Below are 27,897 nucleotides of genomic sequence, written 5' to 3'. Positions count from 1 at the left end.
TGGTTTTTCTCTGTTGTGTTCAAGAGTGACTGACAATTCTATTTCATAATATTTGGTTTTAATGACTGCTATTGTAGAAAACAGTATCTCAGAAAGACAAATAGATCCAACAGCTGTACTTACTGAATCCTGATACTAATTTTTCCAATTCCATTCTCCAATAACACTCAGACGTTTCAATGAAATGTGGCCAGGAAATCTTTCCTGATGTCACACAGTTGTTCTTACAGAACAACTGGAAAATGTTGCGTTTAGAAAAAATCTGGGTCCAAGACCCACTGAAACTCTTCTTGTGAAAGATTTTGAACAGGTTAGAAAATGCCGTTTCCAAGTTTTAAGGGAGCTAGAGAGAATTTCAGGTTATACACACTTAATTCTGGCAACAAAATCCCACAATGATAGAAATGTTTTCAAACATCCAATTTTATTATGTTCCCTCCCAGGCTTGTGTTCTTTCAAAAGCCACCTTCCTTCCCACCTGGTGTTCCAAGAGCCCTCTGTCTGAAGGGCCAGGTTAAGGGAGGGCTGCAGAGCTTGAAGGAACAGAAGCAGCGCTGGCACCAGTGCTGCCATCTTCCTGCTGTTCGCCATGCACCTGGGCTAGCATTTTCTAGCTTTGTCTTCAATCTGTGATTTCTTTCCAGGGCTCTTATTAAGCTACTTGAGTCTTCTGTGAGATTTAGCTGAAAGTAGGTAATATACCCCATAAATTCACCTAATCGGGCACTGCAAACTGCAACAGACTAGAATGTTCAAACAAGCAAGGGCACCAGAGTCAGGCGTCTGATTGTGGACCCCAGGCTGACTGGTGTTTGGACTCACAAGAGGGCCAGTATCGGTCTGTACAGCACTTTTTTTTTTTTTTCTTGGCTGCACTGCATGGCTTGTAGGATCTTAGTTCCCTAACTAGGGATTGAACCTGGGCTCAGGCAGTGAAAGCACTGAGTCCTAACCACTGGACCACCAGGTAATTCCCTGTACAGCAATATTAATAAAGCTTAACTTACTTCTTTATCAGATTTTAAAAAATCAATATTATTGCAAGTTGCATGACTGCTTCCCGCACCCCAGTGGGTCATCAAGTACACTCCACCTTGGAGACCTGCTACCGAGAGTGCTACATGCACTGCTCCCCTATGGACAAGAGTCCCACCCCAGCACTCCTCAGATCTCTCCCTTGACCAGCAGATTCTTTAAAAAGTTCAAACCAAATTGCCTGCTGGTTGCTACTATTTTGTCTACTGAGGAAAACGGGGGTACTTTACAAATAGGCTTACACATGTCATCCTATACAAAATGCTCTGTATTTAAGCAGACTGACTTCACATACCAGACGATGCTACTGAGCAAGGACGGTGGTGAGGACTGTGAAATAATAAATGTAAAGTATGACGCAGAGTATCTGATCCTGAATATGTCTTGAAAAAGTGTTTATTTTATGAATTACTGTAATGAATAAGGGAGTGAATGGATAAAAGATTTCACCAACACTTCCTAGTGACCACATTCTGTATCATTTTCAAAATTTCTGCCTTGTATGGCCTCCAAAAGCATTTTTAATTAGTCACGGTTTTAGCTGAATTGGTTAGCTGGGTTCCTGAAAGAATATTTTCTAATTTAATTTTCATGGCTAAATAATTAAGATTAGGCATTAATCCCTGTGGCTCCTTGGAGTCCCAGGAATATTCTGGGATTTCAGAAAAATGAGGACAAACAAATGTGTCACATATAACCTGGATCGGAGGGAAAAAATGATAGGTATTTTTTTATTGTATGCTATTCTATTTCAGGAACTGGATAATGCTTCATGTATATTAGCTCATGTAATCCTCATTAACAACTCTATGAGGTATATCATTTTATCCCTCTTTACAGAAAAGGTGACTAGTGCTCAGAGAAGTTAATTAACTACCCTAGCTTACACAGCAGCAAGTAGAGATTCAGGACTCTGAACCCACATCCACCTGATGCCAGGCCATGCTCTTCATTCCAGCCCTCTGTTGTTACCCATCCACCCCAATCTGCTACCAGCCTCTAAGTCCAGGAGTCAACTATAGTCCGAGGGCCAAATCTGGCCTGCTGTCTGCTTTTACAAATAAAGTTTTATTGGAACACAGCCCCTCTCCTTGTTTTATATATCATCTACGGCAGCTTTCACACTACAGTGGCAGAGGTGAAGGGTGTGACAGCCCGTACAGTGTGCACTGTCTAAAATATTTACTAGCTGTTCTTTTATAGAAAAAATTGTGCTGACTCTTGCCTAGTGTAGACACTCTTGTGTTTATAGCTCTATCCCTTCCTGTCAGAGGGACAATACACATTTCTCTTCTAATTCACTCCCTTTCACCTTCCAGAGTCAAAGGTAAAAACTTTGGTTTAGAACATATCAAAAGTCCTTTTCATAATAACTTGAGATTTTGGAAAACAAGTGGTTTGGGGTACAAAAAAATCATAAGCAATATGATAATATTTAATCAATTTTCTTTTTCGATTGACCAGAAGATACAAGTGACACAGTTACCATGCCCAAAATTGCCCCAAATCATTAATAAATGTTGGCTCACACTACCTGTTATAAGGAATCTGGAACTAATGGCTCTCAATTAATCTACTCCGCTCTTTGACTGCTTATTTATCAGATCGGGAAAGATAGATTTAATACTGCTTGCTTAAAGTAGGTCCCTTAATTGGAAACATCACAGCATTTAGCTCACTTTATACTCTAGCAATTAAGAACAATTTGGAAAAGTGTTGTTGATTTTTTTTTTACACTATTGTCTCCTTGATTAGATTTCCGAAGACCCAGACAAAACAAATGACAATACTAGCTAGCACTACTGGTACAAATAAAAGCCCAACAGCCAGATTACTTACTATGAGAAATGTGAGCCATCCTCATCCATTTCATCAGTGTCTCACATTTATTTCCCTGTATCCTTGTCTCTTGTGTAGTGGCAATACCTCTTATAAAAGGCATCATTTTGCACCTAGCTTTACACGATTATCTTTTCTCCAAATAAGCTAAATCAACAGAAGAAATTATTTTTCTTGATTAAGCACCCACATTTCTCTTGGGAGGGAACAAAACAAACAATTAATCTTTCCTGATTTGTTCTCAGAAGTCCCTGCCTCCTTAAACACAGGCTATCCAGGTACCTGTGGCAGCCAGTCGGCAGCAATTAGGCCTGAGCAGAAAATGAATGGACTCCAGGCTGAGGGCCTAATCTGCTGAGAGTCTGTGTGAGAGGGCAAGGTTTTACCAGGAAAATTCCCTTGTCGTTGGAACACTGCTCAAAATTACTACCTGACTTCAGCATAATTAACCAGGCTTGGGAATTTATATGAACTAAGTAATTGGAAAGAATTAGCAAGAGATATGTACATTAATCTTTACCAGTTACACAGTACTTAATGAAATTAAGGGTCTTGCGCTCATTCTTGCCTTGCTTAGTTTGCACACTTTCTATTTCACCTGTAGAACAAGGAAAATATGCCATATGAAGATTAAAAAAAATTTTTTTTAGGGGGAAACTAGAAACAATCCCAAAACTCAACAGTAGACTCTTGGTTAAATAAATTATAATGTATCCACAGGATAGGGTAAAATATTATGAAGCCTGTATTAAAATTGTTTTTAAAAAGAATCTTTATCTATTAGAGATACATACTGAAATATTTATAGATGAAAATATGAAATCTTGGAGCTTTTTCAAAATAACATATGAGAGTAGGATAAAATATAGATGAGATAAGACTGCTCCTGAGCTGATAATGGTTGATTATCAACCATGATGCTGGGTGATGAGTATCTGAGATTTTATTACATTATTCTGTCTGGTCTTTACATGCTGAAAATTTCCATAATAAAAGTTAAAACATTTAAAAAAAAAACCTTCTCTTAGAGGAATATTTAACACATGATAAATGTTTGTGATATATTTTTAAAAGAGTTTATAAAGCATTATAGATGATGTAACAAGTATTTTAAAATATAAGATTAAAAATATGCATAGGAAAAAGACAAAGGAAGCACACTATAATTTTGAGATGTCTAAATCAGGGCTTCTCATCCTTGTCAATGTTAACATTGTGGGCCAAATGCCTGTTTGTTTGGGGCTGTCCTGTGCACTGTAGGATGGTTAGCTTCCCTGAACTACCCACTAGATGCTAGCAACACCCGCATCCTCAGCTGTGGTAACCAAAAATGTCTCTGTGCATCACCAGATATCCACTGTGAGGTAAAACTGCCCCTGGTTCAGAACCAGTGGTCTACGTGGAAGAATTACAGATAATTATTTTTATTCTTTTGTGTTTTTCAAAGTTGTTGAATATGAACATATGTGTAAATCAGAACAATAACAAAAAATACTGTAATACTAAAAATATATTAACCTGCAAGGAGAGAACTCTTGATGTCTGTGAAGAAATAGACTAAGATCAGAAAATAAATGGCCATAGAATAGATACATTATGATCTTCCTTTGGTTAAACTACAGTCATCAAACTAAAAGTGAACCTCACTACAAAAGCCAGTTCTTTTAAAAATTCATGAATCCATCATATACAAATCTGATAAAATACAAAAATATCTCAAGAATGTTGGGCTTCCTAAAATCTTCTCTGAATAGAAAACTGCAGTAGTAAAGAGAGACTCAAGACCACTGTAGCTACCTTAAAGAAACTGATAGTCACAGAAATATAATGCTAGCTCAAGGTGTTAAGTTTTTGTCAGATAAAACCATCTACTTTTTAAGAGAAGTTTGAATGTGAAGGAAAAGTAATAGGTTGTCCCTCCACATGCATGAAATGGCATCACCAACTATTGAATACCTGTTTCTAGAAGGGGCTTTGAGCTGGACTCCCAGAAATGAGGAAAGGTCTGTGTGTTCTCACCCATTCTTTTTCTAGAAACAGCATCAGCCGGGAGCCCTGCCAAAGAACAGCAGGCTCGAGAGGAAGACTCAACCCAAAACACTCACCTTATTAACCCGGCGCTCTAGTTTAGGGGATTGAACCTTAGTTAATGACTACTGAGAGTATTTTTTAAATCAGTACAGACTGCCAAACCAGGTGGTCAACATCTGATAATTCGTAGATTTATAACTCCCAAAGTTTTAAGTTTTAAGCCTGATCAAAGCTTTGGGGCCACGGAGCACTGGAATGCATATTTTCTTTCCATCTCCTTCTTTCACACAGGTTCCTCTCCATGAAATCAAAAACGTTTCTGAGGCTCCTAAAACTTCTCAATTTGCCATTACTGATCTCACCTCCACTGACCCATCTGACCTGTGAAGGCTCATTATCCATAGTTAGGTAGGACAGGCTTCCACCCGGCTTATCCACGGAAGGTGAGCAAGAATGCATCATCAGAAATTTTTAAATATTGGCTGATTTTTTTGAAAGGAAAGTGTACTGTGATCTTTAAAGAGATAACATGTATGACTGGCTTCAGAAACTTATATTTTTCTGCACTAAAAATTATTTTAAACAAAGTATTATTTTGAGATCAATGGGGAGCAGGCAAATCACTGGGGAAAAAGGCATTTGAAATTAAGCAGCACAATTCTCTATAATTAAAATGCAAAACCTTTAAAATATAGTATAGTGAGAAGAAATATCATACATTGTCCTAAGTAATTGGAGTGTAACTAGGCTTCATAGAGTGTTTTCAACTTAGCACAAAAAACTTACATAACTATCATAAAACCTAAAAATCTATAGCTTACTGCCTACAAAAATGAAATTTAATAACAGAGACTTCTAAAGTTTTTTTTTTTCCCTTCACATTTTGTCAATTACTTCACCAATTATGATGACAAACTTGTCTGCCAAATTCTGGATAAGTGGTTAGGGTTTTCCTGCATGAAAAACCAACCACTGAAACAAAGTTATAGGATTTCTAACCGAGGACAAGAGAAACATGTATGCACAACAGAATCTGAAAACACTTGCTAGCAATGATGGATTTAAGTTATTAACAGATCAAAAAGAGATGGATGGTGGTTTGCTTTTCTTAATCTACATCATCATCTAGATCTATTTAAAGATAAGTGGTGCACTAACAAACTTGGTTAAGGTTTCGATAAAATCAGTAAAAATAATCTGCTCCCGTTACATTGAGTCTGTATCAATCAATAAAATCACTTGTACAAGGAAAGTACTGTTAAGTACTGACAGTCCCAGCCATTAATATTATTTAACACACTGTTCACAATCTTTAAGGAGAACAAAGAACAGTTTGTCTCATGTTACAAGCAGGACTTTCACAGATAATCTTACTTCTATAGGCTTCTACAGGGGTTTTATGAAATTCAAACTGTACATCCTTCAAAAAAATACATAAGATTTTCCACCATCCATAGTGGGGCTACTTAAGGCCATAGATTTCAGGCTTGATTTTCTTCAGTTGTCAAGGATAATAAAAGCTCATTATTTATTTTTAAAAAATACATAAGGTCCTCTTCTTCAGTTGCAGTTTAAGAGAGTCATTTATAAGAAGCGAAGCTGCCATTACATCATTTCTTAATCTGTGAATTAAACTCAAAATTCTAAGGACCTGGGCTATAAGGGATAGGGTGGCCATCAGTTGGCACAGGGCTTCTCTGCTGTACTCCGAGTTTACTCAGCTTCATTAAGGCCTTTACTGTGCCAACGTTGGATTAAAAGAAAAATGTTCAATTAGTCCTCAGCCAGAGTTGAATGGCTAGGAACAGATATGCAGATGTATGACTTAAAAACCATAAAAATAAAAGGTGGAGAAAAAGAAAGAATAAGATTATTTTACATAAGAGATTTTTTTTACCTTTGTAGATATCTATGATTACATGAATAATAATAATGAGAAAACTCCTTTAAGAAGTAAAACTAACTTAGAGATTATTATAAATCTGACATCTTGATTAGAAACCTGTTCTAAACTTAATCTTTGCAGTCCTGACTGCTCACAATCCCAGCAGTTTGATAAGTTGTGGTTTGCAATTTTGCTGACATGAACAAGCGGAAGCTCCTTCTCTGGTAAGTGGACAATAAAAACATTAAAAACGGAATCTCAGTTCAGTATAATTTAGTCTGTTGTTCTCTGCTCAATTATGCCTACCCTACAATTCTCATGGAGTGATTCCAAAACAAAACCCAAAAAACTTTGGGGGGTCTATATAGGACTCCCCAAAAGAATAAAAGGCCCCCCAAAAGAATACTAACTGCCGGTACTTTTTAAAGAAGTGAAGAAAAGGTGAAACTATATAACAATAAAATGGCTCTTGGCCATAAAACAGATACTTTTAGTAATTAAAGAGTAAAATGTCAAATTCATAAGTGGTTTTACAGTTGTGAAAATTAAGTTCACAAATATACTCTAGTGTGGAAGTAAGAAAATGTGGTTCACAAAATGTTTAAAGGCAACTAGTACAGAAGCTGCTTATCAAGTGAAAGAGAGTGCTTCTGAGAAGACACCACGGTGGTATTGGACACGCTGGCCTGAGGCTTCATGACCACCTGATTCTGGAGGTAACTGAGACCTTGTCAAGCACTGGCATATAGCAACAGGTGATGAGACAGCAAAGCAGCTGTTAACCCAACTTTTTTCAAAAGAAAACACTATTCCAGCATTTTAGAAGCAGTTTCTGCTACATAATAGGGAAGAGGACCAAGTTACCACAGAATCTTGTCTTCAGTAAAGAAGCTCGTGGAAATGAAAGATAACGGGCTGGAAAACATGTCCAGTGGAAGTCGGAAGGCAGGCTACTGTGCAAGAAAATGTCTTCTGAGGCACTGGGGAGTGGTTAAAAAGGGTCAAAGGCAAACTGAAGAGACTATTATTCTGTGAACTCCATAACACTAAGCCTACGTACAGGCTATAGAATTAAAAAAAAAAAAGTTTAGGTCATGATGCAACCTCTTTGGGGATTGTCTTGTGGGAACATTGAAGGTCTATTCTACACCGCGTGTGTACAAGTATAACAGCTGCGTTTTATAAAGGTGCATGTTCCAGCTTGGCTTGAGTTGAAATGCACGATCTGTACCACTAGTCACTCTCCACCACAGGTGGACCCTACCAGAGGTTCCTGCATAACCACAATCTCATCCCTAAATGAACAGAATATAAAATCCATTTTGATTTGGGAAGCAAACACTGTCAAATAAAATCTTATAGTCAGTAAAATAATTAAACTTGTTTTCCAAACCTCTCCATGTATGTTTGAAGAATGTGTTATAGGAAAGTATGTAGTCTCCAATGTAGATCTTGGTTAACTGTGAAGAGTAATTTAGCATTTAATACTTACTAAGGCTCAGATTACCCTGGAAAGGAATCATTAAGATCCTAAAATCACATATCTCTGTCCTGTAGACATGCTGTGAACTCTGTAACTTTGAGCATCTGGTTTGGGAGTGTATGGACAAAGGAAATGAAGATAAAGCCTAAGGTTTGCTCAAGGTAGGTTGGTGTGGAGGATCTAAAAGATGAGCTCCAAGTAAAGCTGCTTTCTCCCCAGGGAAGGGGAGAATGAGAAACAAATCCACTGTGAAGAATGGTCCTGTGGAGTAAAGGGGAGAAGAAATGTCCTTTGAGAACTTATAACCACAGTTTGGCCCCTTCACAAGTTTGCATCTAAATTAATGCCTTCTGGCGGTCAAAAAAAACCCCCTCAGCTATGAAGTCTCAGTAGACAATGCCCCTAGGTAACCAGCAAAGCAAAAATCAAACACACAAACAAATAAAAAACACAAAAAAATCTCCACAAAACTCTATGTGTAAATTCAGTTAAGTCCTGGTCATTAAAAAAGAAAAGAAAATCCCAAAGATAAAGATACTCAGCCAAAAATACAAAAACCAAAAAAACAAACAAAAAAACCCCACAAAAAATTAAAAAACTACACACATATACTATGAGGAAACAAAGCACCATGAGCAAGAACCAGCAGAAACAACAGTGAACTTAGACCTATGAAGATATCAGTTATTAAATTATCAGACTCAAAAAAAATCCTCAAAAATATCTACAAAAAATACACCTAGATACAGAATAACTATAGTAATAAAGTTCTACAGTGAAATGAAATAACACCAAAGATAAAAAGAAGATTCTAAATGAATCAGAGAAAAGTGACAGATTACTTTCAAAAGGCAAAGAGGTGGTTCTAACTATGTATAAGAATTGTTTTACCACACAATACTTTGCATAAAGAACCTGGACCACCTCATTTCACTAAAACAATGTGGAATAGTATTCTTTCACTTATCCTGATGTTTCTGTACCAAGATTTATTTGACAAATGCTTTACTTTACTTGACAAAAGGGTATACAAAAATGACTAGAAGGAAACAGATAATAGAGAAATTTTAAAAAATTTTATTGATTTAGTCATTCTAGTTGGTATTTGTAAATCTAAAAATGAAAATATTTTGCAATTATGTAGCAAAGATATTAGCCACTGTCTCCTCAACAAAACTATTAACCATTCAGGTTTTGGACTTTAACAATGCATGTCCAAAGAAAAGAACCAGAAACAATGATACACTAGAACCTATTAGAGATGAATTTAAAATCTGGAATCAGTATCTACAAGATGGTTTATGTTTCATGTTCATGCATAGCTGATGAGCAGTTAGGTGTACTGTCAAAGGATGCTGCCCTTTAAAAATCAGGAAAACATGGGCTAAGAATTTGGATTTGCTAAGTTGAAATTCTTATAAAAATTCGAATGAAGTTGTCTTTCTTTTAATATGAATTGCTGTAAACTATTCATAAAATATCTTATAATTAGATAAAACTAAACATGGTCCATTGAATTCAGATGATAGGTGGTGATGACCATTTTTCCTGAGAAAATGAGAGTTAATGTGTCTAAAGGGATAAAATAGAGGTTTGAAAATATGAGCAAAAATAGAAGGACTATTTTTTAAAAAACCCTAAAACCCAGTCAGATTAGGAAAAAAATAAAGCAAACAGAACTCACAGAAACAAAAAACCATAATATTAAAAAAAACCCAAAAAACAAAACCATAATATTAAATTCAAAAATCAATGGATGGACTTCTACTTCCAATAAGGTGGAGTGGATATACTTTTCCCCATTCTTCCTGCTAACTATTGGGTTGGCCAAAAAGTTCGCTCGGGTTTTTCTGTGACATCTTTTTGGCCAACCCAATACAATTAAACCACTGGATACTGTATATAAAACAAACATAAAAAGATTATGGGGTTTCCCTGGTGGCACAGTGGTTGAGAGTCTGCCTGCCAATGCAGGGGACACGGGTTCGTGCCCCGGTCCGGGAAGATCCCACATGCCACGGAGCAGCTGGGCCTGTGAGCCATGGCCACTCAGCCTGCACGTCTGGAGCCTGTGCTCCTCAACGGGAGAGGCCACAACAGTGAAAGGCCCGTGTACCGCAAAATAAATAAATAAATAAATAAAAGATTATGAAAGGTTGAAGGAAGAAAGGAGACTTTCCAGGACCTGAGGAATGACAGAGTGGTGAGCTTTATCTTTCCTGGGTTTTCATTTTGCCTCATATATCTTGACTTGGAGAAGCAAAAGCTAGCAACCAGGGAATACCAACAGATGCAGACAAATAAGGCCCCAATAAAATCCTGTTTCCTTTAGCAAAAGGACCATAAAAGAGATAGCCTAGCAGGACAGAAAACTCTCCGACCCTAAACCACTCTATTCCAGCCAAACACCATAGGAGAAACTGTGGCCCACCTCTACTCATGCCAGCAAAGTCCTGTGGGAAGCCTAGACTTCAACCCTTCTGAGGCTGGTAATGAAGGACCCAGCACTGGTGTGGTGTCAGAGAAAGCCAAGAAAGCAGCCAGGACTTTCATCCTCACCTGCCAGTAATGTGCCCCCACCTACAGGGTCAGTGGAGACCATGTGGGGAGCTGGAACTCCCATCCTTACAGCAGTAATGAGCAGCACCCCTTCCAACCCAGCTGTCAGTGATGTTAGGTAGGGAACCTGGTCTTCCATCTTCACAAGGTTGAAACAAGGTGGAATCCCCTGCCTTGACTGAGCAGTGTCAGAGAAAGCCAGCTAAAACAGAAGGTTTAAATAAGATCCAGAGTCTCATAACATAATATAAAAATGTCTAGAATTCAATCAGAATCATTCATCATATCAAAAATCTGGAAGATCTCAAACTGAATGAAAAAGTTAATCATGCCAATACTGAGATGACAGAGATACGTTAAAATTATCTGATAATGGTTTTAAGGCAGCCATGATAAAAATGTTTCAAGAGTAATCATAAACATATTTGAAACAAAAGGAAAAAATTCAACAAAGAAATAAAAAGTCTCAGTTCCCTGGTGGTCTAGTGGTTAGGATTTGGCACTTTCACTGCCATGGCCTGGGTTCAATCCCTGGTCAGGGGACTGAGATCCCACAAGCTGCATGTGGTGTGGCCAAAAAAAAAAGAAATATAAAGTCTCAGCAAAAAGTAAAAGCTATAAAGAAGACTCAAATGAGGATTTTAGAACTGAAAAATACAGTAACATAAAGAAAAGGCTCAGTAAAAGGGTTCAGTGCCAGAATGGAAGGAACAGAGGAAGAATCAGTGAACTGGAAGATAGAACAACAGAAATTATCTAATCTGACCAATGGAGAGAAACAGTAAAGATAAAAAAAAAGCCTTAGGCCCTTGTGCAACTATAATAAAAAATCTAACATTTCCGTTATTGGAGTCCTGGAAGGAAAGGAGAAAGAGGAAGGGGCTGAAAAAATACCCAAAGAAATAACAGCTAAAAACTTCCAAATGTAGCAAAAGAGATAAACCTACTGATTCAAGAAGTTGGGAGAACTCCAAACAGGAAAAACTTAAAAGAAACGCAAACCAAGACACATCATAATTAAACTTCTGAAAACCAATGACAAAGATAAAATCTTGAAAACTGGAATTTTATTTTTATTTTTCAAGCACAAAATCTTTCTATATTTCTTCCTTCCTTTAACTATCATTTATGGAGTACCTATTCTGTGCCCAGAGCTGTTTAAATGTATGGACAGTATTTGAAAAATAATACTGTTTCAGTAAACAAAATAAACAAAATACCCTGCCTTCACCATGCCAGAGGTTGAGGTAGGCACAAAGACTATGAAAACAGCCAGTTTAAAACAACATCTTACATATGGAGGAAAAACAATTAATATGACAGTGGATTTTTTATCAGAAACCACAGGAGCCAAAATGAAGTGTCATAATATTTTCAAAGTGCTGAAAAAAAACTGAACTGTCAACCCAGAATCCTACATCCAGGGTGATCAGACTTAAAACATTCTAAGGTCCTTGTAATATTCAGGAGGAAACTACAGATAATAGGTAACCATGAGAAAAACAGATACATACTAACAAGGGGGAAAATGGAAAGAGAAAAAGGGGAAAAAAATCTGCCACCAATCCAAAAGCAGGCAAGGAAAGAAACAATTCAGAAAACAGGGACTAATAAAAAAGCATGGAGAGGAAGGAGTCAAGATGGCAGTGTGCAAAGACTCAGAGTTCGCATCTCCCCACAACTAGGGTGCCTGCAGGATGCTGGTGGGGGACCTCAATGCCCAAGTAGACAGGAGGAATCCCCAAGTGAAACAGTAGGATGTGGGGGGACTGAGGGGGGAGGAGAAGTGGAGGCCAGAGAAGACCAGCGCCCCTGAGGGGTGGCTGAGAGGCAGAAGGGGTTCCCACACCTGAAGGGATCCTTGGGGGCTTGGATCAGGGGGAAGCGCACCCAGCGTATCCCCTGCCCAATCGGCCAGGGAAGTCTGCCCAGCTCTTGGGCTGGGTCCTATGCTCTCAGAGGCCCCCTCTGGGCCATGTTGGTCCTGGGAGCATAGGAAGGAGGCTGGGGTAAAAGCAGATAGGCAGGTGGGAGGGGCCCTCCAGGACTGAGGAGTAGGAGAGGAATGGAGGGTGTTTGACCTTCCCACTTGAGCCCAGTAAGCCTGCTGGGCTCTCAGGTGGGGTCTCCCACCCTCTGAGACCAGAGGCGGGAGGCATGCCTGGGCCCCTTCTGTTTCTTTGAGCCTAAGCCCCACCCCCACACGCCCCAGGGCCTTTTCCAGCCCTGTGGGTCCTAAACATAGGCTCTGCATGCCCACCCAAACCCTGCCCCTGCTTAGGGCCCGTGTGGCTTGCGGGAACTTGGTCACGAGCTGGGAGTTGGGTCAAAGCTCCTCAGGTGGGAGCTCTGAGTCCAAACCACTGGACTAACAGAGAACCTCAGACCCTAGGGAATATCTATCAGAGTGAGGGACCCTGGAGGTCCTCATCTCGGCACCAAGACCCAGCTCTACCCAACAGCCTACATACTCCAGTGTTGGAAGCCTCAGGCAATACAACCAGTAAGACAGGAACACAATCCCACTCATCAAAAAAAAAAAAAAAAAGATATAGCAAAAAAATATGTCACAGATGAAGGAGCAAGGTAAAAACCTACAAGACCAAATAAATGAAGAGGAAATAAGCGATCTACTTGAAAAAGAATTCAGAGTAATGATAGTAAAGATGATCCAGAATCTCGGAAATAGAATGGAGGCAGGGAATGAGAAAATACAAGAAATGTTTAACAAAGATCTAGAAGAACTGAAAAACAAACAAACAATCAGAGATGAACAACACAATAACTGAAATGAAAAATACACCAGAAGGAATCAGTAACAGGATAACAGAGGCAGAAGAACGAATAAGTGAGCTGGAAGACAAAATGGTGGAAATACCTGCTGAGGAGCAGAATAAAGAAAAAAAGAGGACTTCCAGGGAAGATGGCGGAAGAGTAAGACACGGAGATCACCTTCCTCCCCACAGATACACCAGAAATACAGCTACACGTGGAACAACTCCTACAGAACACCTACTGAACGCTGCCAGAAGACCTCAGACCTCCCAAAAGGCAAGAAACTCCCCCACGTACCTGGGTAGGGCAAAGCAGAGAGATCCCCGCACAGAGGATCGGTGCCGACCAGCACTCACCAGCCCGAGAGGCTTGTCTGCTTGCCTGCCGGGGCGGGCAGCGCTGGAAGCTGAGGCTCGGGCTTCGGTCAGAGCAGAGGGAGAGGACTGGGGCTTGCGGCGAGAACTCAGCCTGAAGGGGGCTAATGCGCCACAGCTAGCCGGAAGGGAGTCCGGGAAAACTCTGGAGCTGCCGAAGAGGCAAGAGACTTTCTCTTCCCTCTTGGTTTCCTGGTGCACGAGGAGAGGGGATTAAGAGCGCTGCTTAAAGGAGCTCCACAGACGGGCGCGAGCCGCGGCTGAAAGCGCGGAGCCCAGAGACGGGCGTGGGACGCTGGGGCTGCTGCTGCCGCCGCCAAGAGGCCTGTGTGCGAGCGCAGGTCACTGTCCACGCGCCCTTTCCGGGGAGCCTGTGCAGCCTGTCACTGCCGGGGTCCCGGGATCCAGGGAAGGCTTCCCTGGGAGAACGCACGGTGCACCTCGGGCTGGTGCAACGTCACGCCAGCCTCTGCCGCTGCAGGCTCGCCCCGCACTCCGTGCCCCTCCCTCCCCCCCGGCCTGAGTGAGCCAGAGTCCCCGAAGCGGCTGCTCCTTTAACCCTGTCCTGTCTGAGCAAAGAACAGATGCCCTCCGGCGACCTACACGCAGAGGCGGGGCCAAATCCAAAGCTGAGACCCAGGAGCTGTGAGAACAAAGAAGAGAAAGGGAAATCTCTCCCAGCAGCCTCAGAAGCAGTGGATTAAAGCTCCACAATCAACTTGATGTACCCTGCATCTGTGGAATACATGAATAGACAACAAATCATCCCAAATTGAGGAGCCAGGAGTCAGTGCTGTGCCTCTGAGGTGGGAGAGCCAACTTCAGGACACTGGTCCACAAGAGACCTCCCAGCTCCACATAATATCAAATGGCAAAAATCTTCCAGAGATCTCCATCTCAACACCAGCACCCAGCTTCACTCAACGACCAGCAAGCTACAGTGCTGGACACCCTATGCCAAACAACTAGCAAGACAGGAACACAACGCCACCCATTAGCAGAGAGGCTGCCTAAAATCATAAAAAGTCCGCAGACACCCCAAAACACACCACCAGACGTGGACCTGCCCACCAGAAAGACAAGATCCAGCCTCATCCACCAGAACACAGGCACTAGTCCCCTCCACCAGGAAGCCTACACAACCCACTAAACCAACCTTAGCCACTGGGGACAGACACCAAAAACAACGGGAACTATGAACCTGCAGCCTGAAAAAAGGAAACCCCAAACACAGTACATAAGCAAAATGAGAAGACAGAAAAACACACAGCAGGAGAAGGAGCAAGATAAAAACCCACCAGACCTAACAAATGAAGAGGAAATAGGCAGTCTACCTGAAAAAGAATTCAGAATAATGATAGTAAAGATGATCCAAGATTCTATTTCCATGATCCAAAATCTTGGAAATAGAATAGACAAAATGCAAGAAACAGTTAACAAGGACCTAGAAAACTAAAGATGAATCAAGCATCGATTAAAAACACAATAAATGAAATGAAAAATACTCTAGATGGGATCAATAGCAGAATAACTGAGGCAGAAGAATGGATAAGTGAGGTGGAAGATAAAATAGTGGAAATAACTGCTGCAGAGCAAAATAAAGAAAAAAGAATGAAAAGAACAGAGGACGGTCTCAGAGACCTCTGGGACAACATTAAACACACCAACATTCGAATTATAGGGGTTCCAGAAGAAGAAGAGAAAAAGAAAGGGACTGAGAAAATATTTGAAGAATTATAGTTGAAAACTTGCCTAATATGGGAAAGGAAATAGTTAATCAAGTCCAGGAGGCACAGAGAGTCCCATACAGAATAAATCCAAGGAGAAATACGCCAAGACACATATTAATCAAACTGTCAAAAATTAAACACAGAGAAATCATATTAAAAGCAGCAAGGCAAAAACAACAAATAACACACAAGGGAATCCCCATCAGGATAACAGCTGATCTCTCAGCAGAAACTCTACAAGCCAGAAGGGAGTGGCAGGACATAATTAAAGTGATGAAGGAGAAAAACCTGCAACCAAGATTACTCTACCCAGCAAGGATCTCATTCAGATTTGATGGAGAAATTAAAACGTTTACAGACAAGCAAAAGCTGAGAGAGTTCAGCACCACCAAACCAGCTTTACAACAAATGCTAAAGGAACTTCTCTAGGCAAGAAACACAAGAGAAGGAAAAGACCTCCAATAACGAACCCAAAACAATTAAGAAAATTGGAATAGGAACATACATATCGGTAATTACCTTAAATGTAAATGGATTAAATGCTCCCACCAAAAGACACAGATTGGCTGAATGGATACAAAAACAAGACCCATATATATGCTGTCTACAAGAGACCCACTTCAGACCTAGAGACACATACAGACTGAAAGTAAGGGGATGGAAAAAGATATTCCATGCAAATGGAAACCAAAAGGAAGCTGGAGTAGCAATTCTCATATCAGACAAAATAGACTTTAAAATAAAGACTACTAGAAGAGACAAAGAAGGAACTACATAATGTTCAAGGGATCGATCCAAGAAGAAGATATAACAATTGTAAATATTTATGCACCCAACAAAGGAGCACCTCGATACATAAGGCAAATACTAACAGCCATAAAAGGAGAAATCGACAGTAACACAATCATAGTAGGGGACTTTAACACCCCACTTTCACCAATGGACAGATCATCCAAAATGAAAATAAATAAGGAAACACAAGCATTAAATGATACATTAAACAAGATGGACTTAATTGATATTTATAGGACATTCCATCCAAAAACAACAGAATACACATTTTTCTCAAGTGCTCATGGAACATTCTCCAGGATAGATCATATCTTGGGTCACAAATCAAGCCTTGGTAAATTTAAGAAAATTGAAATTGTATCAAGTATCATTTCGGACCACAATGCTATGAGACTAGATATCAATTACAGGAAAAGAGCTGTAAAAAATACAAACACATGGAGGCTAAACAATACACTACTTAATAACGAAGTGATCACTGAAGAAATCAAAGAGGAAATTAAAAAATACCTAAAACAAATGACAATGGAGACACGATGACCCAAAACCTATGGGATGCAGCAAAAGCAGTTTTAAGAGGGAAGTTTATAGCAATACAATCCTACCTGAAGAAACAGGAAACATCTCGAATAAACAACCTAACCTTGCACCTAAAGCAATTAGAGAAAGAAGAACAAAAACATCCCAAAGTTAGCAGAAGGAAAGAAATCATAAAAATCAGATCAGAAATAAATGAAAAAGAAATGAAGGAAACGATAGCAAAGATCAATAAAACTAAAAGCTGGTTCTTTGACAAGATAAACAAAATTCATAAACCATTAGCAGGACTCATCAAGAAAAAAAGGGAGAAGACTCAAATCAATAGAATTAGAAATGAAAAAGGAGAAGTAATAACTGACACTGCAGAAATACAAAAGATCATGAGAGATGACTACAAGCAACTCTATGCCAATAAAATGGACAACCTGGAAGAAATGGACAAATTCTTAGAAATGCACAACCTGCCAAGACTGAATCAGGAAGAAATAGAAAATATGAACAGACCAATCACAAGCACTGAAATTGAAACTGTGATAAAAAATCTTCCAACAAAAGCCCAGGACCAGATGGCTTCACAGGCGAATTCTATCAAGCATTTAGAGAAGAGCTAACACCTATCCTTCTCAAACTCTTCCAAAATATAGCAGAGGGAGGAACACTCCCAAACTCATTCTACGAGGCCACCATCACCTTGAAACCAAAACCAGACAAGGATGTCACAAAGAAAGAAAACTACAGGCCAATATCACTGATGAACATAGATGCAAAAGTCCTGCATAAAATACTAGCAAACAGAATCCAACAGCACATTAAAAGGATCATACACCATGATCAAGTGGGGTTTATTCCAGGAATGCAAGGATTCTTCAATATACGCAAATCAATCAACGTGATACACCATATTAACAAATTGAAGAAGAAAAACCATAGGATCATCTCAATAGATGCAGGGAAAGCTTTTGACAAAATTCAACACCCACTTATGATAAAAACCCTGGAAAGTAGGCATAGAGGGAACTTTCCTCAACATAATAAAGGCCATATATGACAAACCCACAGCCAGCATCGTCCTCAATGGTGAAAAACTGAAACCATTTCCACTAAGATCAGGAACAAGACAAGGTTGCCCACTCTCACCACTCTTATTCAACATAGTTTTGGAAGTTTTAGCCACAGCAATCAAAGAAAAGGAAATAAAAGGAATCCAAATCAGAAAAGAAGAAGTAAAGCTGTCACTGTTTGCAGATGACATGATACTATACATAGAGAATCCTAAAGATGCTACCAGAAAACTACTAGAGCTAATCAATGAATTTGGTAAAGTAGCAGGATACAAAATTAATGCACAGAAATCTCTGGCATTCCTATACACTAATGATGAAAAATCTGAAAGTGAAATCAAGGAAACACTCCCATTTACCATTGCAACAAAAAGAATAAAATATCTAGGAATAAACCTACCTATGGAGACAAAAGACCTGTATGGAGAAAATTATAAGACACTGATGAAAGACATTAAAGATGATACAAATAGATGGAGAGATGTACCATGTTCTTGGATTGGAAGAATCAACATTGTGAAAATGACTCTACTACCCAAAGCAATCTACAGATTCAATGCAATCCCTATCAAACTACCACTGGCATTTTTCACAGAACTAGAACAAAAAATTTCACAATTTGTGTGGAAACACAAAAGCTCCTGAATAGCCAAAGCAATCTTGAGAACGAGAAATGGAGCTGGAGGAATCAGGCTCCCTGACTTCAGACTATACTACAAAGCTACAGTAATCAAGACAGTATGGTACTGGCACAAAAACAGAAAGATAGATCAATGGAACAGGATAGAAAACCCAGAGATAAACCCAGGCACATATGGTCATCTTATCTTTGATAAAGGAGGCAGGAATGTACAGTGGAGAAAGGACAGTCTCTTCAATAAGTGGTGCTGGGAAAACTGGACAGGGACATGTAAAAGTATGGGATTAGATCACTCCCTAACACCATATACAAAAATAAGCTCAAAATGGATTAAAGACCTAAATGTAAGGCCAGACACTATCAAACTCTTAGAGGAAAACATAGGCAGAACACTCTATGACATAAATCACAGCAAGATCCTTTTTGACCCACCTCCTAGAGAAATGGAAATAAAGACAAAAATAAACACATGGGACCTAATGAAACTTCAAAGCTTTTGCACAGCAAAGGAAACCATAAACAAGACCAAAAGACAACCCTCAGAATGGGAGAAAATATTTGCAAATGAAGCAACTGACAAAGGATTAATCTCCAAAATTTATAAGCAGCTCATGCAGCTCAATAACAAAAAAACAAACAACCCAATCCAAAAATGGGCAGAAGACCTAAATAGACATTTCTCCACAGAAGAGATACAGACTGCCAACAAACACATGAAAGGATGCTCAACATCTTTACTCATTAGAGAAATGCAAATCAAAACTACAATGAGGTATCATCTCACACCAGTCAGAATGGCCATCATCAAAAAATCTACAAACAATAAATGGTGGAGAGGGTGTGGAAAAAAGGGAACACTCTTGCACTGCTGGTGGGAATGTGACTTGGTACAGCCACTATGGAGAACAGTATGGAGGTTCCTTAAAAAACTAAAAATAGAACTACCATATGACCCAGCAATCCCACTACTGGGCATATACCCTGAGAAAACCATAATTCAAAAAGAGTCATGTACCAAAATGTTCATAGCAGCCCTATTTACAATAGCCCGGAGATGGAAACAACCTAAGTGTCCATCATTGGATGAATGGATAAAGAAGATGTGGCACATATATGCAATGGAATATTACTCAGCCATAAAAAGAAACGAAATTGAGCTATTCATAATGAGGTGGATGGACCTAGAGTCTGTCATACAGAGTGAAGTAAGTCAGAAAGAGAAAGACAAATACTGTATGCTGACACATATATATGGAATTTAAGAAAAAAATATGTCATGAAGAACATAGGGGTAAGACAGGAATAAAGACACAGACCTACTAGAGAATGGACTTGAGGATATGGGGAGGGGGAAGGGTAAGCTGTGACGAAGCGAAAAAGCGGCATGGACATATATACACTACCAAACGTAAGGTAGATTAGCTAGTGGGAAGCAGCCACATAGCACAGGGAGATCAGCTCGGTTCTTTGTGACTGCCTGGAGGGGTGGGATAGGGAGGGTGGGAGGGAGACGCAAAAGGGAGGGGATATGGGAACATATGTATATGTATAACTGATTAAATTTGTTATTAAAAAAGAAAAGAAAAAAAGAATGAAAAGAATTGAAGACAATCTCAGAGATATCTGGGATAACACTAAATGCACCAACATTCGAATTACAGAGGTCCTAGAAGAAGAAGAGAAAAAGAAAGGGTGTGAGAAAATATTTGAAGAGATTATAGTCGAAAAATTCCCTAATATGGGAAAGGAAATAGTCACCCAAGTCCAGGAAGCACAGAGTCCATACAGGATAAACCCTAGGAAAAACACACCAGACACATAATAATCAAACTAATAAAAATTAAATTCAGTGAAAAATATATTAAAAGCAGCAAGGGAAAAACAAAAAATAACATACAAAGGAATCCCCATAAGGTTATCAGATGATTTTTCAGCAGAAATTCTGCAGGCCAGAAGGGAGTGGCAGGATATACTTAAAGTGATGAAAGGGAAAAACCTATAACCAGGATTACTCTACCCAGCAAGGATCTCATTCAGATTCGACAGAGAAATCAAAGGCTTTTCAGACAAGCAAAAGCTAAGAGAATTTAGCACCCCCGAACCAGTTTTACAACAAATGCTAAAGAAACTTCTCTAGGCGGGAAACACAAGAGAAGAAAAAGACACAAAAAAACAAACCCAAAACAATTAAGAAAATGGTAATAGGAACATATATATCAATAAGAACCTTGAATGTAAACGGATTAAATGCCCCAACCAAAAGACACAGACTGGCTGAATGGACACAAACACAAGACCATATATATGCTGTCTACAAGAGACATACTTCAGACCTACGGACACATACAGACTGAAAGTGAAGGGATGGAAAAAGATATTCCATGCAAATAGAAATCAAAAGAAAGCTGGAGTAGCAATACTTCTATCAGATAAAATAAACTTTAAAATAAAGACTGTTATAAATGTTTATGCACCCAACAGAGGAGCACCTCAATACATGAGGCAAATGCTAACAACAATGAAAGGGGAAATTGACAGTAACACAATAATAGCAAGGGACTTTAACACCCCACTTACACCAATGGACAGATCATCCAAACAGAAAATAAATAAGGAAACACAAACTTTAAATGATACAATAGACCAGAGGGATTTAATTGATATTTATAGAACATTCCACCCAAAAGTGGCAGAATACACTTTCTTCTCAAGTGCACATGGAACACTCTCCAGGACAGATCACATCTTGGGTCACAAATCAAGCCTCGGAAAATTTAAGAAAATTGAAATTGTATCAATCACCTTTTATGACCACAACACTGTGAGACTGGAAATCAATTATAGGAAAAAAACTGTAAAAAACACAAATACATGGAGGCAAACAGTGCACTACAAAATAACCAAAAGATCACTGAAGAAAACAAAGAAGAAATTAAAAAATACATAGAAACAAATGACAATGAAAACACGATGACCCAAAACCTATGGGACACAGCAAAAGCAGTTCTAAGAGGGAAGTTTACAGCAATTCAATCTCACCTCAAGAAACAAGAGAAACCTCAAGTAAACAATCTAACCCTACACCTAAAGCAACTAGAGAAAGAAGAACAAAGAAAACCCAAAGTCAGTAGAAGGAAAGAAATCATAAAGATCCAAGCAGAAATAAATGAAATAAAAATGAAAAAAAACAATAGCAAAGATCAATAAAACTAAAAGCTGGTTCTTTGAGAACATAAACAAAATTGATAAACCCTCAGAAAAAAGGGAGAGGACACAAATAAATAAAATTAGAAATGAAAAAGGAGAAATCACAACTGACACCACAGAAATACAAAGAATTATAAGAAACTATTAAAAACAACTATATGCCAATAAAATGGACAACCATGAAGAAAGGGACAAATTCTTGGAAAGGTACAATTTTCTAAGACTGAACCAAGAAGAATTAGAAAATATAAACAGACCTATCCCAAGTAATGAAATTGAAACCATAATTAAATATCTTCCAACAAACAAAAGTCCAGGACCAGATGGCTTCACAGGTGAATTCTATCAAATATTTAGAGAAAAGCTAACACCTATTCTTCTCAAGCTCTTCCAAAAAATTGCAGAGGGAGGAAGACTCCCAAATTCATTCCACGAAGGCACCATCACCCTGATACCAAAACCAGAAAAAGGTATCACAGAAAAAGAAAATTATAGACCAATATCTCGGATGAACATAGATGCAAAAACCCTCAACGAAATACTAGCAAACAGATTCCAGCAACACATTAAAAGGATCATACGCCATGATCAAGTGGGATTTATCCCAGGGATGCAAGGATTCTCCAATATATGCAAATCAATCAATGTGATACACAATATTAACAAATTAAGGAATAAAAACCATATAATCATCTCAATAGATACAGAAAAAGCTTTAGACAAAATTCAACACCCATTTATGATAAACTCTCTCCAGAAAATGGGCATAGAGGGAACCTACCTCAACATAATAAAGGCCATATATGACAAACCCACAGCAAACATCATACTCAATGGTGAAAAACTGAAAGCATTTCCACTAAGATCAGGAACAAGACAAGGATGTCCACTCTCGTCACTCTTTTTCAACATAGTTTTGGAAGTCCTAGCCATGGCAATCAGAGACAAAAAAGAAATAAAAGGAATACAAATTGTAAAAGAAGAAGTAAAACTGTCACTGTTTGCAGATGACATGATACTACACATAGAAAATCCTAAAGATGCTACCATAAAACTACTAGAACTAATCAATGAATTTGGTAAGGTTGCAGGATACAAAATTAATGCATAGAAATCTGTGGCATTCCTATACACTAACAACGAAAAATCAGAAAGAGAAATTAAGGAACCAATCCCATTTACCATCGCAACAAAAAGAATAAAATACTAGGAATAAACCTACCTAAGGAGGTGAAAGACTTGGACTCAGAAAACTATAAAACACTGATGAAAGAAATCAAAGATGACATAAACAGATGGAGAAATATACCATGTTCTTGGATTGGAAGAATCAATATTGTGAAACTGATTATACTACCCAAAGCAATCTACAGATTCAATGCAATCCTTATCAAACTACCAACGGCATTCTTCACAGAATTAGAACAAAAAATTTTACAATTCGTATGGAAACACAAAAGACCCCGAATAGCCAAAGCAATCTTGAGAAAGAAAAATGGAGCTGGAAGAATCAGGCTCCCTGACTTCAAACTATACTACAAAGCTACAGTAATCAAGACAGTATGGTACTGGCAGGAAAACAAAAATATAGATCAATGGTACAGGATAGAAAGCCCAGAGATAAACCCATGCACATATGGTCACCTAATTTATGACAAAGGAGGCAAGAATATATGATGGAGAAAACACAGCCTCTTCAATAAGTGGTGCTGGGAAAACTGGACAGCTACATGTAAAAGAATGAAATTAGTACACTACCTAACAGCATACATAAAAATAAACTCCAAGTGGATTAAAGACCTAAATGTAAGACCAGACACTATAAAACGCTTAGAGGAAAAGAAAGGAAAATACTCTTTGACATAACCAAAGCAAGATCTTTTTTGACCCACCTCTTAAGAGTAATGAAAATATAAACAAAAATAAACAAATGGGACCTAATGAAACTTTAAAGCTTTTGCACAGCAAAGGAAACCATAAGCAAGATGAAAAGACAACCCTCAGCATGGGCAAAAATATTTGCAAATGAAACAACGGACAAAGGATTAATCTCCAAAATATATAAACAGCTCATGGAGCTCAATATCAAAAAAACAAACAACCCAATTAAAAAATGGGTGGAAGACCTAAATGGACATTTCACCAAAGAAGACATACAGATGGCCAAGAAGCACATGAAAAGATGCTCAAAATCACTGATTATTAGAGAAATGCAAGTCAAAACTACAATGAGGTATTATTACCTCACACTGGTCAGAATGGCCATCATCAAAAAATCTAGAAACAATAAATGCTGGAAAGGGTGTGGTGAAAAGGGAACCCTCCCGCACTGTTGGTGGGAATGTAAATTGATACAACCACTGTGGATAACAGTATGGAGGTTCCTTAAAAACTAAAAATAGAACTACCATATGACCCAGCAATCCCACTACTGGGCATATACCTTGAGAAAACCACAATTCAAAAACACACATGCACCACAATGTTCACTGCAGCACTATTTACAATAGCCAGGACATGGAAGCAACCTAAATGTCCATCGACAGATAAATGGAAAAAGAAGATGTGGCACATATATACAATGGAATATTACTCAGCCATAAAAAGAAATGAAATTGAGTTATTTGTAATGAGGTGGATGGACCTAGAGACTGACATACAGAATGAAGTAAGTCAGAAAGAGAAAAACAAATACCGTATGCTAACGCATATATATGGAATCTTTAAAAAAAATGGTACTGATGAACCTAGTGGCAGGGCAGGAATAAATACATAGATATAGAGAATGGACTTGAGGACACAGGGAGGGGGAAGGGTAAGCTGGGACAAAGTGAGAGAGTGTCATGGACATATATACACTACCAAATGTAAAATAGATAGCTAGTGGGAAGCAGCAGCATAGCACAGGGAGATCAGCTGGGTGCTTTATGAGCAGCTAGAAGGGTGGGATAGGGAGGGTGGGAGGGAGGCTCAAGAGGGAGGGAATGTGGGGATGTATGTATGCATATGGCTGATCCACTTTGTTGTACAACAGAAACTAACAGTATTGCGAAGCAATTATACTCCAATAAAGATCTATTAAAAAAAAACATGGATGTTTGAACTAAGCCCAACTATATCATTTATCGTAAAAACATGTGGCAATTTTTAATATACCTTTCTTCTTATAGATTAATCAGCCAAGTTAAGATGTAAGAGATTTGCTTTAAAAACTTCATCTGATTTTATACAGTTCACTGTACTCAAGAATTCAAGAATACACATATTGCAAGCACACATGGTCAATTTTAACAGATGCTTCATGCACTACTGGAGAAGTTAAAAATACAGTACTGTTTAATCCAGTGCAGATTTCTGACCAAATGGAACATTATACTGCATAGTATAATTTAAATAATGAATGAGGGGTAGGCTAGTCAGGTCAATAGGGTCTTCTGAAGACAGCACTCTGCATCTACTGTCTAACAAAACAGCTTAACCCCAGCTGTGGCAATGTTTTCTTTGAATGGACTTTTTTTTAGGGATTAATATTAGCTTCGATTATCTTTAGTCATGAGTTGCTATGAGCTATTCCTGTTCAGCTCCCAAAACTCACTGTACATTTAATTATTTTTCACTCCTTATGAAAAGGATGAAAACATAACTGTTTTTCCTAAGTAAGTGACATAAGATGTGGGTCCCTTTCTCAGAAGGATAAAATTCACATTATTTCAACAAACAGCACAAGTGATGTACACAAAGTTTCCGTGAAAAATCTTTGTCTAAAAATTATAAGAGCTTGCAATTTAAAGCTACTACTGAAGAATGGCAAGGGACCTGACCATTAAACCAGCCTCAAATAAATAAATGAAGCCACAGCTGAACCTCAACCTTGCTGACCATTTGTTTTTTCTTTCTGTAAGATTGTGGGCTTCATCTCTGATGTACTGAAACGTTGCCAGGTTATGTCTGGCATCAGAGGGTTTCTTCATTCGTTGTGCTCTGTCCTTGTGGAACCTTGTCTGTGTAAAGTGCCATATCCTCCAGTTTGGGGAAATTTTCAAGTGTTTTTTCTTTTGATGATTCTCTTCCCTACTTTTGTATTTTCCCCTTTTCTTTCTCTCTGGGCCTCCAGAATGAAAGAGGACAATAGACTTGAACTGGTCCTCTGTGTCTCGTCTTCTGTTGCAACTTTTGTCTGTACTCTATGGAACAGTTTCCCAACTAGAGACAGCAACTCCCGAATGTTTTCAATTGGAGAAAACAACTAATTCTAATAATTCCCATGTGCTCTCTGATTGTTCCTTTTACATAGTATCCTAGTGTCATCTTTTGGATGTAATACCTTTGAGAAGCTCTCTAGTTATATCAAATCAATTTGTAAGATATATGTTGTGTTCTGAATTATCTCCTTCCTGAAGGGTCAGTGCTTTCATTCATCTTGGTCTTTTTCTTCAATGCCTGGTGATCCCTGGTTATCAGATCTCACTGCAGAAAGCAGCTTCAGTGGGTTTCCTCTGCTAGTAGGTCAGTAGGAGTGCTCGTCACAGGCTTTCTTCTGAGTGTGAGAAAGACATGGTGGGCTTTTCCTTGAGGTAAGGGGATGGGGAGGGGGTTGTCAACTTGGGGGCCCTAATGTCCACATCAGAAGCTTTAGCTTTCCTCAGCCATTTTGTTTAGTGTTTTGTTGTATTGTTTTATTTTCAAGAAAATAGTCTTACGCTTTTTTTGGCATGGTCATAAACATCAGGATGTATTCTGTACAGAATAAGTGGCCTGAGCACCCGTCCCACGTGTACATCTTGAATGACCCACGTGTGTTCAGTTTCACTGCTCACCTCGGCCTCGGCCTCACCTGCCAGCTCTAGGTCCAGAAGCTCCGTCTCCAGCACTGCTGTGGGCAGGCCATCTCCCGCACCCACCGCAGCTCTCATGGCTGAGCCTGGGCCCTGTTTTTTGCCTTGTTGCATCTATTCACATGCTCCCAGAACATTCCATCTTCCAGGAAACTGTTAAAATGTTTTCTTCCTTTGATGAGGCCCTCTTTTCCTTGCCCATCCACCACCTAACTGTTGGGGTTTATTCCTTTTTAAGTGTTTTTTTTTTAATGACTTATTTTTTTAATAAATTTATTTATTTAATTTATTTATTTTTGGCTACGTCGGGTCTTTGTTGCTATGCACGGGCTTTCTCTAGTTGTGGTGAGTGGGGGCCACTATTCATTGCGGTGCGCGGGCTCCTCATTGCAGTGGCTTCTCTTGTTGTGGAGCATGGGCTCTAGGCATGCAGGCTTCAGTAGTTGTGACACACGGGCTTAGTTGCTCTGCAGTATGTGGGATCCTCCCGGACCAGGGCTCGAACCTGTGTCCCCTGCATTGGCAGGTGGATTCTTAACCACTGCACCACCAGGGAAGTCCCTCCTTTTTAAGTTTTTATACGTTTGTTTCAGTGGGGTCTCAGGAAACGTGGAAAGTCACTTCAAACCAGGAGATAAAACTATTATATAAACCATGTCTGATGGTCTAATCAGTTTGGGAAAACCAAATTAATTTATTCTTAAGACTTTTGTTTCTATGCAGATGACTTAACACAGAAAACAGATGTATACTCATAATTTTCAAAGGATTCTAAATATTCAAATCAAAGATTAAAAAAAATCTATTGATCAAGGAAGTTGGGGATAGCCGATTAAATTGTGATGGTTTATGATTATATTTTCCTTTACTTTTATTATTATATCCTTAAGAAAAACTCTACCTCAAGGCTGAAAGTTTTTTCCTGATTTAAAAAATCTACAATGCATAACAAAAAGAGCCTATACTGGGAGTTAAGAAACTAAAATTCCAGTCCCATCTCTTTAACTAATATACTTAGGAAGTGAGGCAAATTTCTTAATTCCACCAGACTTCAGTTTCTCCATCTCTAAAATAAAAGAGCAGTGTGGGCGAACTTAGGAAATGTGTTTTG

At 38.8% G+C, this 27,897-nt stretch overlaps 1 protein-coding gene across 3 annotated transcripts in view; it reads right to left on the bottom strand.

Annotated features, from left to right (window-relative positions):
* The window catches only part of SNX24 (sorting nexin 24), a 170,665-nt gene that overhangs the window by 38,321 nt on the left and 104,447 nt on the right, over positions 1-27,897 (bottom strand). Inside the window, exon 5 of one of the 3 annotated variants that reach the window (XM_081231566.1) lies at positions 326-683. The exons of the other annotated variants lie outside the window; for them this stretch is intronic. Coding sequence (XP_081087692.1) covers positions 456-683 — 228 coding nt within the window. The 3' untranslated portion in view covers positions 326-455. Of the gene's footprint in view, positions 1-325; positions 684-27,897 lie in introns of those variants that run through there. 3 annotated transcript variants of the gene reach the window in all.

Source organism: Mesoplodon bidens, assembly GCF_964165515.1.
Source record: "Mesoplodon bidens genome assembly, chromosome: 4".
NCBI classification, from domain to species: domain Eukaryota; kingdom Metazoa; phylum Chordata; class Mammalia; order Artiodactyla; family Ziphiidae; genus Mesoplodon; species Mesoplodon bidens.
Note: the sequence above shows the minus strand (reverse complement) of the source record. Positions and strands in the feature narration are given on the sequence as shown.